Source organism: Phalacrocorax aristotelis, chromosome 12 (genome assembly GCF_949628215.1).
Source record: "Phalacrocorax aristotelis chromosome 12, bGulAri2.1, whole genome shotgun sequence".
In the NCBI taxonomy this organism is placed as follows: Eukaryota; Metazoa; Chordata; class Aves; order Suliformes; family Phalacrocoracidae; genus Phalacrocorax; species Phalacrocorax aristotelis.
The window spans coordinates 1,749,263-1,764,909 of record NC_134287.1 but is presented as its reverse complement, the minus strand read 5'-3'; the positions used below and the strand labels follow the sequence as shown (position 1 = coordinate 1,764,909).

Genomic DNA, 15,647 nt, shown 5'->3' with positions numbered 1-15,647 from the left:
TCAGTAGGGACCCTACAACTCTCCCGCAGCAGCTTTGGACCTGTAAAGGTTTCTCGCTATTGGAAAGACCCCTTACCTTTTTTTGCAGATCCTCTTTACTGTAGCCCAGCAGTTTGAGGAGTTTGGTCCTGGACTCCTGCTCCAGATTCACCTGAGTCCCAAAGGATATTAAAAAGAGAAGAAGATACGTAAAATCCTAGATGTACACACTGCCAACGGTTGGCTGCTTCTGGCAGCAGCAAAGTTTAGAGCTCAGTTTATAGATAGGGAAGTCAACTGTGACAAGTTCAGCTAACGACTGCTGTGGGAAAATCTATGGAATTTAAATTATAATAATGATAAAAGGGTGAAATTTAAGTTTGTCACATGGTTACAATTGAGGAACAACTGTGTATCAGGGCTATAACTGTATGCCTACCTAGCGTACTTGGTCATTAATTCCCTGGATGGTCTAGGAATTGCCAAGCTAATTTCTGCATAGGATGGACTGATTTGAGTCCGGATGAAACTGAGACAGGTGGTTGCCTGAACTCCTAGCCGGCTTCACAAAAATTAGTTAACTGTTACTGAAATTCCCTGGGTAGGGATTTCAGACGGTACCAGAGACTCCCACAGGCTGAAGGCAGCCTAACTGATAGGCACTATTTGTATGCTTTAACGTGTGATTGACATGCTGCAGGGAGATTCTGTCTCAGTAAGTCCCAGGCTCTTCCTAGTACAGAACTGATCAAACTGTACACGGATAAGACACTTGTACACAGACAGTTGAAACTGTTCTTGCAGATGCAGAAATCTGGTCACGCAGGACAGTCTTTTGTACAGGAGCTTGGTTTGTAGTTAAGACATTCAATAGTAATAGTTCTTGTGTGCTCTGGTGTGGTCTCACAGGTCCACGGGCCACCCAGCGCAGCTGGAGGCATTGTCCCAATGACCCTTGCAACGGAGACGCCTGTCACCACCTACACAACACCTGGCCATCCTATTCAAGAGATACGACTCCCCACACAAATGTAACACTATGGAAGAGATCCCAATATTTCGCTCCCCACACAGTCTGCCTATGAGTGTCTGTAAACATCATGGCTTTGGCTGGGGTGGAGTTAATTTTCTTCACTGTAGCTGGAATGGTGCTGTGCTTTGGATTTAATATGACTATAATGTTGATAGCAACAATTAAAACATCTGTGTGTTAAGTAGCGCATACACTAGCCAAGGACTTTTCCAGCTTCCCATGCTCTGCCGGGTGCACCAGAAGCTGGGAGGGGAGGGAGCACAGCTAAGACAGCTGATCCAAACTGGCCAAATGGCTATTCCATACCATACGACGTCATGCCCAGTATATTAACTGGGGGGAGTTGGCCAGGGAAGCAGCGATCGCGGCTTGGGGACTGGCAGCATTGGTGGGTGGGTGGGTGGGTGTTGAGCAGTTGCACCGCTTTTTTCCCCTGCCCTGGGTTTTGCCTCCCTCTCTCTCTCATTATTTTCCTTTTCATTATATTATTATTTTTATTACTATTTTATTTTAACTATTAAACTTATCTTAACCCACAAGCTTTCTTACTTTTGCTCTTCCGATTCTCTCCCCCATGCCACTGGGGTGGGGGCAGTGAGCGAACAGCTGTGCGGTGCGTAGCTGCTGACCGGGGCTAAACCATGACAGTAAACTGGTACCAAGGCTAAGCCCTGCCTCTCCAGAAAGGTGGCCACTCCTCATTACCAAACTCTTTCATATTACCAAACTGTCAATGAAACCATCCTCCTAGGTAGGACTACAGTCAGTCCCCATGCCACCACAGCTCTCTCCCTTATTACTGGGGAATCTCACTGCCCATTTGGACTTTGCCTTGAGAAATAATAACGGCAGTGCTCCACAAGTAGCAGGCAGATATAGCTTGGCAGTTACTTGAGATGAGGAAATCCTGTTCAGCACCTTGACAGGAAGCCCAAACGAATCCACTGAAACGACCATTCCTACTGAAACATAAGACAACCTCCAGACCCCAACTGCAAAACCTTTTCTTTAGACAAGTAACTAACTATCCTATTCGGTTCCATTTTATATCTTAAAGAACAGGAATATAAAGGGCTAGAGAAGAGTATAATGAACACATTCCACCCCAGGACCAAAAAAGAACTGACCCCTCTGTCTCACCACAGCCATCCTACCTTCAAGAAGTTCCAAAGGTTCTCATCAAATGGCAACTTGGCAGTCTGGATCTTGCCCTGGCAGTAATCAAGGAGGTTCCCCGACTGCAAGGCCATCTGCAGTTCTCTGGATCGGAGCAGGAATTCAGTTTCAGTAGTGACTTGACTGATGAATACCTGGTGTGGGTAAGTCTGCTGCATTTGCTGTCCAGGGGCTTTGGTCAGACCAAAGGTAATCAGTTTTCCTCCAAACTGAGAGTGACAGAGGGAGACACAGTAAGCATTCTTATAAACAAAGGTAAAAGTAACTCACTTAGCTGTTCATTTAAGCAAGGCAGACTCAAGCTCCTGCTGTGATCACAAAGAAGCCAAACAGCTCAATGTGCGTGGATGGTAGGGACATTGAGGGAGTTCACATCACAAGCCCTTCAGCTGAAGTCTGATAACCAGGACACCTGTGTATGTGCTATCAGGCCCAGACAATTGCAAATGCCAGAGAGGCACAGAGGAACCATTTGGAACTGTTTGTTCTTTTCTGACTGTCATGGTTTTAGCTGGGACAGAGTTAATTTTCTTCACTCTAGCTGGCGCAGTGCTGTGCTTTGGACTTAGCATGAAAACAATGCTGAGATAACACACTGATGTTTGGCTGTTGCTGGGCAGCGCTTGTGCGAGTCAAGGACATTTCCAGCTTCCCAGGCTCTGCCGGGGGCACAAGGAGCCGGGAGGGGAGGGGGCACAGCTAAGAGAGGGGATTCAAACCATATCATGTAACGTCATGCCCAGTATGTTACTGGGAGGGGCTGGCCGGGGGAGGGAGGCAGCAATTGCAGCTCGGGGACAGGCAGCATCGGTCGGCGGGGGTGAGCGGCTGTGTCGCCTGTGTTTCTGGCTTTTTTTTTTTTCCTTTTTTCTCTTTCCCTTCCTTTTCCATTTTATTATATTAACATTGTCATCATTATTATAATAATAATTATAATTATTATTTTATTGTAATCATTATCTCAAACCACAAGTTCTTTGGCTCGTCCAGTTCTCTTCCCCATCCCACAGGGGTAGGGGGAGTGAGCGAGCGGCTGCGTGGGGTTTAGCTGCCGGCTGAGGCTGAACCATGACAGGCTGCAATGATAAAAACTGTCATGTGAATGGCAGGCACGAGAGAGAGCAAGTCCAGCCATGGACTAAAAGAACAATTCAGCCTTTTAATTTAGGAGCAAAGAGGTGAAGAAAATGAAATAGTTGGATAGAAAGGAGAAAGACAGTGGAGAATAGGAATGCATGTCACAGCCTATAAGGCAGCTTTTATCCTTAGCTTTGTCAACTCCTACTTACAACCTCTCATTCTCTGCTACAGGACTCTTTCTTTTTGGAAATATATCTGAATGTTGAGCAAGAGACCTTTGCTCCATGGGACATCACACTGCACCCTGAACAGTCATTAAAATAACTAGCAATGGGAAGTTAAATGTTTCTCTAGTGAAAGAAAAGGATTGCGTCACAAGATGACACATCCATTGCATTTCAAGCTAAGGATGCTCCATTCACTTACTGCAAATGAAACCCCCACGGGTCTGCGAATCCACTTGGGTGGCTTTTTTAATGGTGGAATCAAGGTGGTCTGAGCTACTTGCTCTGGCACCTGCAGAGGAGGAAGGATCTGTCCTGTGCCAAAAGGATCCAGGTTGTTGAAGGAGGAAGAAATCTAGAATCAGATGAAGAAAGGAATAATTCAATTCCTCTCTGTATGGAGTAAGCATAAAAAAACCTATTGCTTAGTAATTAGTTACTTTCCTCACTGATGAAGAAAGAGGCTATTACAGCACCTCTTCCTGGAATACCACCAAGCCCCTACGTAACAGAAATGGTATTTCTAAACAGTTCCAGAAATTATTTCTCAAGAAAGCGTCACCTTGAGAGATCTTAAAGTAATTTTTCCTTAGCAAGATGCAAATTCCCCAACAAACACTGCTTGGCCTAGCACCCGGCTCATAAACACAGGAGTTACAAAATTATTTTTTTTATGCAAGGCAGTGACAACATTTGGTCAAAAGTTTTCCAACTTATTTCTTGTTTTGCTCACAAAGGAATGCTGACTCCCTTTCTGTTGCTGGGGTCTTTCAAATGGGTTAGTTTTAAGGACTGTCTCAAGCTTTTATAGCTTAGATGAGGCTTGGGAAATAATCTCTCCAGACCTTCTTGCCTACACAAGAGAGCGTCAAAAATGGCCCCTGATCTGGATTTCTGACATTTAGGAAGCCAGTGAGCAAACATACAATGCTGTTCACAAGCATTCTTAATTTTTAACATTGTTGGCCCAGATTTGTTGTCCGCTGAAGACAACCGTGTCCAAGTGTGGCTGGACCGTAGGGCATAGCTCCAAATACAGCTGACCAGCATACCTGAAAGGAAGCCACATAAGGCTGATCAAGCTAAGGTTGTCAAACAAGGAATCACAGGCAAGACCTACATGGTCTGTCTTTCAAGACCTTCTTGAGGGGAAGCCAATTCCAGAGAAAGACCATTTTCTGGAGGAATAGCTTATACCTAACAGATCGATCACCCTAAAACTCAAAAAAAAAAAAATACACACTACCATGGTACCAGTAACATCAACCACCATGTCTTCAACAGAGTTCCTGTCCGGATACCATGGAATCCGGAGGAAAGAGACCCCTTGGTCATGAACTCCCCACCTCCATAATTGTCATTATCTCCTCCTATTTGTGTTCTCACTTGTTATTCTATCTATCTAGAAGTTATTCTACCCCACTGTTCTCCAATTTTGGACAGTGGAACTGTGGTGCACGCACATGAAGAATGCACAGAAAGAAAATTCTCCATGGGTTAAATAAATCCTTAATCTCCTACAGCTGTTGCTTGATAAAGTATTTTCTTTCCCTCACAAATCCTGTGAAACTGAACTCAGTCAGTTGTAAATTGCTATATAAATAACACTTAAGCCAGCTCATATGTACTGTGTTGTAAGGCATTTGCTGGCGGGGAAAGAGGGAGGGAATTAAAAGACTAGACACCAGATTAAATCTAAAATTTTACACAGTACTGACACTGTTCAGAGTTTGCCCATCTATTCATTGGCTAAGGAATGGATTTCAGTATCAAAATATTAACATGCTCCAAGTTATAGTCAATTGACTTGAGGAAAACTGCCAATCGTGGCTTACAGGCTACTTTTTAAAATTTTCTTTTGGACTAATAAAGAATAACATATTGTATTAATTAGTATCAATGTATTTAATTTTAACCTAATGACAAGTTTGCTGCTAACAGGTGTGCTGATTTTTAGTCTAGTAGTAATAACCATAAAAATATACATAACATCAAAACTAAACTTGATCTTCGTTCCCTTTACACACTTTAATGAATTTTACAAGGAATACTGAGACACCTTTGTCAAGAGGCAACGTAGTCCCTTTGAGACTTGGTGGATATTAAGTCCCTGCACAGGTAGCTTCTGGTTCCCACACCATACAGCTATACGTCCTGGTGGGTGGGACAGACTGCACGGCTTAGAAAGATCACACTGTTATATATGTGTGCTTCTAACGCCCTCAGAAGTCAGGTGAGTAATTGCCAATCTGTCAAGCTGTAACATGTTCACAGGACTTTACCTTGTCAGCCTGTGTCTTCCGCTGAGCTTCTAAGTTCCCGCCCATAACAGAATAAACATTGATCCACCCATCAAAAGTGGCAGCAGAGAAGACTGAAGGATTCCTAGGACACCACTGGACATCAAAGCACCACTGACTCCGAATGGGCAACTCATAAACCACCTACCACAGAAAGAAAGAAGGCAGAAGCACAACATGAATAGTCCCCTGCTTTCCCCAAATTATTTGCCCACAGCGTGTGTCACACTTTATTTACATATCACCATTATATACAAGTTTCTTACTTTTCCTTCTTGATGGACACATTTGCAACCAAGTTATAGCACATTGAACCCAAACAACAGAAAGCCACAGAAAGCTGCTATACAATAGGATTCTGATTGTAGGACAAAATCCAAGAGCAATAGGTCAGTTTTGCTCTGCTTTCTAAGCACTACTGTTATTAGAGTACCACAGTATCACCACACCTGCTGTTAACTGAGGGAGACACACCAGAAAACAACGCAAGAAAAACAGAAGCCAAAAGGCAAGAAGGTGTCGTGAGCAAGAACACGTAAACAGAAAGAATAGTTTGGACTAACAAATTTGACAAGGAAAATAAAAACCTACAGAAAAAAGTAGAACAACAGAAGAGAACTGTAATAGCTGCAGAGGAACTATGAAGGATATTGCAGCCAACAAGTTTCTGGTCCAGCACTCAAAAATCCAAAGTTCAATTCATGGCCCAGGCACAAACTTCCTGCCTGATGTTGGGCAACTCACTAACACGACCTTGACTTTGAACCCCCAGTTTGTAAAATGGAGAGATTTCCTTTATGCCTCGCAGGCACAAAGCACAGAGAATCACAGCTTCCTTCTCTGTGGGAACATGATCTGCATTTTCTGTACCCAGGTATAAAACCCTGCATTTCCTTAAAGTCTGGATTGCTGAATTAAACAGAAACCAAAAACCCCAAAACCCAAAACAAACACCCCCAAAACCCCCAAATATCCCCCAAACCAAAGAAACCAACCCTTCCCCCAAACCTACCAGACCAGCCATTCTGTACAACTGTACTGCCCTTACTACTGAAAACCTCCCCAATTTTAATATCACCTGAAAATTTTCTCTTCATTGGTACCAAGTTAAGAAGAGCCCCCAACAACAGTTTCTGCATAAATGTCTAATTGAATGTGGACTCTGCAAACCTGCAGCAGCGTGCAGCAGAGCCAGCTGCACTAAAATGGTTTTAAAAATTTTTTCCAGTAAAACACAATGAAAAGAACAGTAAAAATCAGACATCAGGAACATCTCATGGTCTGATTCTCCTCTAACCACTAGACATTTGTACAGAGCAAGCATCAGATCCCATGAAACCACAACTGCAGCGTTTCATGCATCTTATGAAAATGGATTCATTTTTTTCCATGCCTCCAAGGCAAAGGTGGTCAGTGAAAGTGTCCCATGAAATGAAGCCAGCCTGGGGCTCCCAGCTGGGCTTTGTTCAGTATTGTTAGAGTACTTCCCCCATGTTATCATCAAGATTAACTGTGTGAATTTTGTTCAAAATTCATTTTTATCTGGAAATTCAGCATTGAATGAGTACGTGTGCAGAAAAGTTTTTTATGCAGTCCTATTTTAATTCAGGTGATACTTAAATAACTGTTGGAGCGGGGCCAGAGGAGGCCACAAAGATGCTCCGAGGGCTGGAGCCCCTCTGCTCCGGGGCCAGGCTGAGGGAGTTGGGGCTGTTCGGCCTGGGGGAGGGAAGGCTGCGGGGAGACCTTGTTGCGGCCTTCCAGTACTTACAGAGGGGCTATGGGTAAGATGGGGACAGCCTCTTCAGCAAGGCCTGTTGTGACAGGACAAGGGAAATGGTTTCAAATTAAAGGAGGGTAGATTTAGACTGGTTATAAGGAGGAAATTTTTTACACGGAGGGTGGTGAAACCCTGGTTGCCCCGAGAGGCTGTGGATGCCCCATCCCTAGAGACATTCCAGGTCAGGTTGGACTGGGCTCTGAGCGACCTGATCTAATTGCAGATGTCCCTGCTCGCTGCAGGGGTTGGACTGGATGGGCTCTAAAGGTCCCTTCCAACCTCAACCATTCTATGATTCTATGAAATATTTCAAAGATGGTAATTTTGAGATACATGACTAGGTAAGCACATACATGTGATAACATTGTACTATGAGTAAAGTTTACACACATATCTAATTACATTGTTCCCCTCTCAATGTCCGTAACAAATTTTCCTCATTCTCCTTCAAGTTTCCCCCAAAAAAACTTACCACCATAAGAGAAGGAAGAAGAAACAAACAGACACAGAGAACACTACGTGCGCCAACATAACAGGAGCAATTATAATTAGCTGAAACTAAGTTTTAGTTAAAGCTTTCTTCCCTTTATGATCGCTGGATACAGACACATGAGCAAAAAATCTCTGCCTGTCTCTGTTGTTCTCAGACTAGGTATGGACATCGTTCACTCCAGACAGGAAGAGTGCAGAAGACGTACTGGAGGAAATTACACTGGCACTCCACAGGGATACAGAGAAAGGACACACACGTAGCATAGCACACAACTCTATACAGCAGACCATGCGTACTTATAGCTGTATTTATGTACCTCCCCCATACTTGGGTTCCAGCACAAGATCCGGTTGTCTTTGGCGCTACTCAATAGCAGTTCAGGGTCAGCCTGGCACCAAGAGACAGAGAGAACTCCCCTAAAATAGATCAGAAAGAAATCAGTCATGTTTCATCCCCAGTCCACTCTCCCACCCTGGCACCAAGAAAACAGTGTGCACCAGCACTTAAGCTCAGAAATACTGCTTCTCATCTCTACCCTCACCCAGATTCATCTTTGAAACAAACAAAAAATCATAGTTCTCCTTCTAAGTTCAGTCTCCCAGATGCCTGCCTTTTAAAGATGGAAATCCTTGAAAAGGCACCACAACAAGCAGGCTCTCACCTCGTGTGCCCTTCCAGCTGGCTCAAAGGAGAGGTAGCAAAACGTAAGTCCCATATTTGGATCACTGGCAAGCGGTCATCCTCAGAGGAAAGGACTAGCTGGGTTGCAACTTCTGGATGCCAGGCCATTCCTGAGCAATGCATCTAGGGATAAAAATAGCATAGGCTGAAAATTCAGCAAAGCATGCTGGCAATAGCACAAGTGGCCCAGAGCCACATCATTTGGCACTTAACTCGCCTAGGATGCTTGACATAAAGCAAGTCTAGCAATGTCTCACTGTGGGAAGCAAGTATTTCTACCTTCTCTACACAGCAAAAAAACCCGCTAACCATACAGAAGTTGATGGACTAGTTTAAAGTTGACCCACAAAGACAGCTGAGATTAAAACAAAGGAGGATTCTCATAAATGAGCTGTGAACATAGTAATTGAATGCAAGCGTGCCCTAATTTTAGGAACAGTTAGGGGTGGGGGTCTTGTTTCTCCATTTCATGAGGAAAAAAAACCCAACCAAAACACCCCAAAGGTGTACTGATGCTACAGCTCCAAGAGAACTAGTCCCAACAGCTCCCACAATAAAACCACTTGATCCCAAGAGCCTGTGCCACTGCTTTGCAGTCACACGTGGCATGTTGTAAGCTAGTTCAAATCACAGCCTTTCTTCCACTCACTCTGTTGCTGTGGTCGCTGACTTTGATGATAGGCTCATTCTTCCTGAGGTCCCAAACCACAGCCTTGCCGCTGGGGTGAGCGGAGGACAGGATATGCTGCACCTGCCGATTCCAGGACACCACACTGATGTCTTCATGAGGCTGCCAAGAGAGGAGAGGCCACACATCCATTATCCCCACGTTGAGGGAACACTGATTGCAGGATTTTGTCACTAGCTTAATTAAAGGTTTTGACAATATATAAATTCCTCCCCTCAATCACTGATCAACTAACTGGAAATATCAGCAGCACTGACCAGAAAGATTAGGAAGCACAGGAAGTCCTTTACTCAGAGAGTACAGTGGACAGCCAAATTCTATGGGGGGACGTCACCTGGAAAAGCACCTTTGCATTTTGGGAGCAGGTACTGGATTCTGCATTGGCCAAACGTGTTATAAATCAGTCCAGAGAGAACGGCAGCTGAGAGAACATAGATGCTTCCACCCTGACTCCTGCGATAAACTGAAATGGAAAGATGACCTTGTACAACGTTTCAGGAGTGCAGTAAGATGGAAATTGATGAAGCATTCAAGGCTAATTGCTGTTACTGTATCTACCGCAATGCGGGGTATAGGCAAGGAAACAAACGGGAGGCTTAGTGGAGGAAAAACTTGGCCGGCTTTTAGGCAAGATAACTATAATTTTTCCGCTTTCAGGAGTCGATTGCCCTGAATAACATAATCAGCATCAGAAGATCAGAAGCTTCTTCCTCTTCAAACTCAGGAAACATTATCTGGGAGTAATAGCCAAGATGTATTAAATGGCTCAGTGGCTCTGCTAGGGATATTACTTTCATGAGATATGAAAAGCTTCAGCTGAAGCCTGAAGTAAATTCATTCCTCAGAGAAGGTCCAATAAACCTTCTTAATCCATCACACACACCCCAGCTGGATCACAAGATAAACTGGTCAGTTATGGGATTCAAATCCACAAAGAGCTTACCCATCCATGCAAAGTGCATCCTTCCAGAGCTTGTCAGCCTACCTCCCCTCCCTTTACAGCACTCTTTCTACTTCCTCAGAATGAAGCCAATTAGTCACTTCCAATTCATCTTTCTTCTGACAGACATCAAGGTCATTCCCCCTTCACAGACTGACTAGACCAGGATGACTCCATGCGCTCACATCTTTTTGCCTTGCCTGCTGAGATATAAAACTACAGGGGTATTACCCACAAGAAAACTCATTTACCTGTGATTTAGCCCCTGGAGTCATAGGCACGCTGAAGTTATTCAAGTCCCAGATGAAAATTTCAGAATCATTGGCTCCAGAAGCCAAGAGGTTACTCTGTCAAAAAAAGAGAAGTTTGGCTGAGTTTCCTGCTCACAGGGAAAGAGGACAGATTTCTTAAAAATAAATGTAAGCAAAAACCCCAAAGTCTCCCAAAGTCAGGTAAGAGCTGCATTTCACAGCCACTAGTAAGCAGGAGGATATGAACCAGATTATAAACCAAGTACATCTCTCACCTTCCTGCCTTCAGCTATGCCATGGTACAGACCTGTTTAAAATTTGCCTAGCAAGCTACATGTGCAGGTGGCTGTTGTTACTCATCATGAAACACTGTCACATCTTGGAAGGCACTGCCTCCGGCCAGCTCAGCCTTTGCCCTGCATCCCAGCACCCAGGACATTTCTTCTGAGAAGATACGGGCTTCCCACAGGGGCCTGCAGACAACTTTCAGTTTGCCTTTATGCTACCACAAGGACTCGCGTTCTGCTCCCTACTTGTTAACGTTGCAGTCCCTTCAAGTGTGATCAGAGACCCGCTCAATTAGACACCAACTGAACAAATGAAAAGAAAGTTGTTCTGATTTCAAATGGGTAACGGTCGAACGTGTAACAGCATTACAAGACATGTTTTTACAGAGCTAAGAGACCTTGATCAAGGTCACAGGGGAATTCAGTGGCAAAGCTGTGAACGGAACCCAAATCTGAGTCCCAAACCAGACTTGTGTCACAACTATCATGCTTCTTTCGAGTTAAAAACTGTTCCTTCAGTTTATAAATCTCTATACACAAGGAAAAACATATTTTTTAACACAGATGTTAACTTTCCTTTGGTTATAAGTATCGTAATGTTGCATACCTGGAAAGGGTTGAAGTCAAGAGCTCGAACAGGACCCGAATGCTTCTCTGTCTGCCCAATTACAGGCTCGCTCTTTGAAGCCAAGATGCGGTGCACGCTGTACATGGTCAGTACGCCATTATCCCCTCCACCAATGATCACTCCGGAGGACTCCGCAGACCCATTTCCAAAGTTACCCCAGATCAGCTTATGAAACCTAAAAAAGAAAATAAAGCTGGCTCAGGCCACAATATTTGGTGGAAGTTGAGGCACCCTCTGCATTACCAAAAATCACATCCATGTTCCGATCTATCAAACCACCATCAGTCTGTACCTTAAATAACCATTTCCCTTTTAAGAGGACTGTGGCTCTTCCATGCAAAAAAAGAAGTGAGCTTCCTTCCAAAGACTTTTAAAGGGAACTTACAAAGGAAGAGCTTGACTATCGTTTTTGGGTCTTTTTTTGTTGGTTTGTTTTGTTTAAAATGTTTAGGACCTCATATGGGATTTGGTGGGTGAAATCCTTAACCTACACTACATAGAAAATTAGATTACAGAGCTATGTGCCTTCCTTTCCAGAGATGTTATCTGAAAAATATATGTTTATCCCCTTTAAAATCTGCTAGTTAGAAATGAAGGCTGTGTTTTACACTGAGTGCAAATATCACCCACACTGATGAGCCTAAGAAATCAGCTTGTCTTAAAAAGCTGGAAGACTTTCACTCTGCCTCTAGCCTCTTTATTGCAAACTGTGAGCCCCAGCAAATTCACATGATACAGAATGACTCTACTGACTGACTACCACATAAGTCCTTTCAGATTTCTCCAGTGGTCCAGCTGCTCTACTTTCACACCCAGTGTGATTTGTGTCAACAAAAACATTCAATTCTTGAAGACAGAGGGCAACTGATCCAAAACATCATGTTTTGGGGCTATAAAGTGATCTCCTCCTCTCCTTTCTTGGACCAGAAAAGCCCTTTTTCGATCCAATGATGGATACATCGGTATGAGCCTCTAGTACCTGTTTGAGGCAGGAAGTGTTCCTTTCTGCTTCATGTCCAGGGAGGGATCCCTGAAGTCAACCTCAAATATTTCCAACGTGGCATTTGTACTGAAGGATGCATCCAGTTGCTGGGCAGATGTTCCTAGCAGAAGTACAAGGGCAACACAAGTGGGCACTTTTTTTCAAGAGCACAAGATACAAAAAGAGCAAGGCACTGGAAACCTGTTCTTTACAGTCAGCACAACCTTGGTGGTGTGCCCGTTTGAAGGGAGGACGTGTCTGAACACCTCAGCAAGACAAACGAACAATTATGACTAAGACTTTGAAAGAAATTAGAAGTTCAAGAAGTTCTGGGCACCAAGGTCACTGTTGCACAAATAACTTTGTCTCTTGGGAGAGAGAGATTCCATATACCCTCTTCCAAGCAGCCCCAGCTTCTGATATTAAGTCCTTACCTAAATTACAAATAGAGTTGCATCATGAAACCCAGCTACAGTTATGATCCCAAACATTCCAGTGTACTGCTCCTCAACCATGACCAGATGTCTTGATCAGATCTTCTAAACTTAGTCCATAGCTAAAGTTCTTCAACCGTAGCCAACTAAACACGTCCCAGCGACCCACAGGCAGCTAGCAGTCACACAGTGGTGCCTTCCTTCCTTCTCCCTAGCTTACAAGATAAAAGCTAAAAATTGATTTAACATTGCCTAATGGGACACTGCCAGGCAAACAGTCACCAGTTACCACAGGGATGCTTTGTAACTGCCTATGGCATGGAAAGTGCTCAAGAGACTATTAAAAAGCAACTCAAATTATGAAACTATGCAGTTTCTGCTCTAAAGCAGACTGAAGCCAAGACCTTTGGTCCAACCAAAACTCTGGCCTTATTGGAGAAACACAAAATAGACTATCTATCCCAAAAATGGTAATGTTGCTTTTAAGGCAACATTTGAACTTTTGTCACTTTCTCTTTTGAAAGTCCTCCCGGGGGGGGGGGGGGGGAAATCAAAACAATATGGCAGCGCTGCACAACCCAGGCAGGAGACAGAGCTGGCTAGTTCCCACGATGGGCAGACAACTGTGGTGGGATGACCCTGTGTAGATGCCCAGTGCCCACCAAAGCCACTCCTCAACCAGACAGAGGAGAGAAAATATAACAAAAGGCTCGTGGGTCGAGATAAGGATGGGGAGAGATCACTCAGCAATTACTGTCAAGGGCAAAACAGACTAAAATTGGGGAAATAAGTTTAATTTATTACCAATCAAAATCAGAGTAGAATAATGAGAAAATAAACAGTAAATCTGAAAACACTTTCTCCCCGCTACTCCCTTCTTCCTGGGCTTAACTTCACTCCCATATTCTCTACCTCTTCCCCCTCAGCAGCACAGGGGGATGGGGAATGGGGCTTGCGGTCAGTCCATCACACCCCGTTTCTGCCGCTCCTTCCTCCTCAGGGGGAGGGCTCCTCACCCTCGTCCCCTGCTCCAGCACGGGCTCCCTACCCGGCGAGACAGGTCTCCACAAAATTCTCTATTGTGGGTCCTTCCCACAGTTCTTCATGAACTGTTCTAGCGGGGTCCCTTCCGCAGGGTGAGTCCTTCAGGAGCAGACTGTGCCAGCGAGGGTCCCCTGCGGGGCCACGAGTCCTGCCAGCAAACCTGTGCCAGCGTGGGCTCCTCTGCACGGGTCCACACGTCCTGCCAGGAGCCTGCTCCAGCGGGGGCTTCCCACGGGGCCACAGCCTCCCTTGGGCATCCACCTGCTCTGGTCTGGGGTCCTCCACGGGCTGCAGGTGGATACCTGCTCCACTGCTAACCTCCACGGGCTGCAGGAACAGCCTGCCTCACCATGGTCTTCACCGCGGGCTGCAGGGGAATCTCTGCTCCAGCACACGGAGCACCTCCTCTCCCTCCTTTTTCACTGGCCTTGGTGCCTGAAGGGCTGTTCCTCTCACTCCTCTCTCTGGCTGCAGTTGCTATCACACAGGGTTTTTTATTCCCCCCTTCTTAAATATGTTATCCCAGAGGTGCTACCACTGACATGGTGGCCTTGGCCAGTGGCAGGTCTAATTTGGAGCTGGCTGGCACTTGCTCTATCAGACACGGGGCAGCTTCTACCGGCTTCTCACAGAAGCCACCCCCGTAGCCCCCCTGCAACTAAAACCTTGCCACACAAACCCAGCGCAACAACCCAAGCTGTCAGTTCCACACAGACACTAAAGTCACCTACTGCAAACCCTGAACTGGCTGACTTCACGTGTCAGGAAATAAAATTAGTATAACAATAGTGAATAATGAGTAATATCAACAAAACGCAAAATTAAGGTTTTATAGAAGTATTGAAAATTGAACGTTAACTGAAACAGGCAACTTTAGGGAGGAGAAGTTTCTATTATTTGATTGTCAAGCCATGTGGTAATGGATGAAGATCAACAAAAGTCAAAGTGAGCTTAAATTAACATGACTAGAATGAACATTTTTTTTCCCCACAGACATACCAAGTATGTTACCTTACTTTGTTTTCTTTTTCATAAAAAGCAGGTGTTGGAGTTCATACAGACTTAATTAGAAGTTAGATCAAAACAGCCACGTATTCACCCTTTGAAAAATCATTGGCCTTTAAAGTGTCAAAGTTGGGCTTAAAAGTAATCCTCTACTGGTCACTTAAAAAAAAAAAATAAAGGCTGTAACATTTTCAGTATATTGCTTGTAAGTTTTCCAGAGATTATTAAGGTGGGAATTGCTGAAAGTTAAAACCAATATGACTCTACATAAAATCTCCCTGTGACTCATGCTTTAATATCCACAAATTGTGAAGAACTTTACCTGTTGCTAGGTAAATGGGGTGGTTGTTTGCTGGACTCCATGCCTGGACAGCTGTTCGCTCAATTTCCTTTAGCTTCATTTTCTAGGCTCTAGAAGAAATTTCAGACCGTGGTTAGAATAGCCAGATAAAGTCAACATGAAAATAATCACACCAGTAACAAAATATCCCCCTTACCAAGAAACCACAAGAATAAATTGCTCTCAACAGAGAGAAGTTACTTGCTCTTTCCTAAGGTAACAAATACAGTTTTACTGGAATGAATTACGGTACTTTAGAATTCATAAAAAAAAACACAATCCCAGCTGCTGACCTCATATTT

General features: G+C 44.3%; 2 protein-coding genes across 4 annotated transcripts in view; both read right to left on the bottom strand.

Moving 5' to 3' along the window:
* The window catches only part of LOC142063632 (broad substrate specificity ATP-binding cassette transporter ABCG2-like), a 184,427-nt gene that overhangs the window by 157,847 nt on the left and 10,933 nt on the right, over positions 1-15,647 (bottom strand). The window lies entirely within an intron of this gene.
* SEC31B (SEC31 homolog B, COPII component) overlaps positions 1-15,647 on the bottom strand; it is a 38,939-nt gene that overhangs the window by 18,615 nt on the left and 4,677 nt on the right. For all 3 annotated transcript variants that reach the window (XM_075107582.1, XM_075107583.1, XM_075107584.1), the window contains exons 2-12: positions 15,328-15,416; positions 12,520-12,643; positions 11,520-11,715; positions 10,626-10,721; positions 9,396-9,536; positions 8,727-8,869; positions 8,382-8,481; positions 5,775-5,936; positions 3,695-3,847; positions 2,167-2,397; positions 77-151 (exon numbers count right to left, since the gene is read on the bottom strand). In XM_075107582.1, the coding sequence (XP_074963683.1) occupies positions 77-151; positions 2,167-2,397; positions 3,695-3,847; positions 5,775-5,936; positions 8,382-8,481; positions 8,727-8,869; positions 9,396-9,536; positions 10,626-10,721; positions 11,520-11,715; positions 12,520-12,643; positions 15,328-15,406 (1,500 nt within the window). In that variant the 5' untranslated portion in view covers positions 15,407-15,416. The remainder of the gene's footprint in view (positions 1-76; positions 152-2,166; positions 2,398-3,694; positions 3,848-5,774; positions 5,937-8,381; positions 8,482-8,726; positions 8,870-9,395; positions 9,537-10,625; positions 10,722-11,519; positions 11,716-12,519; positions 12,644-15,327; positions 15,417-15,647) is intronic.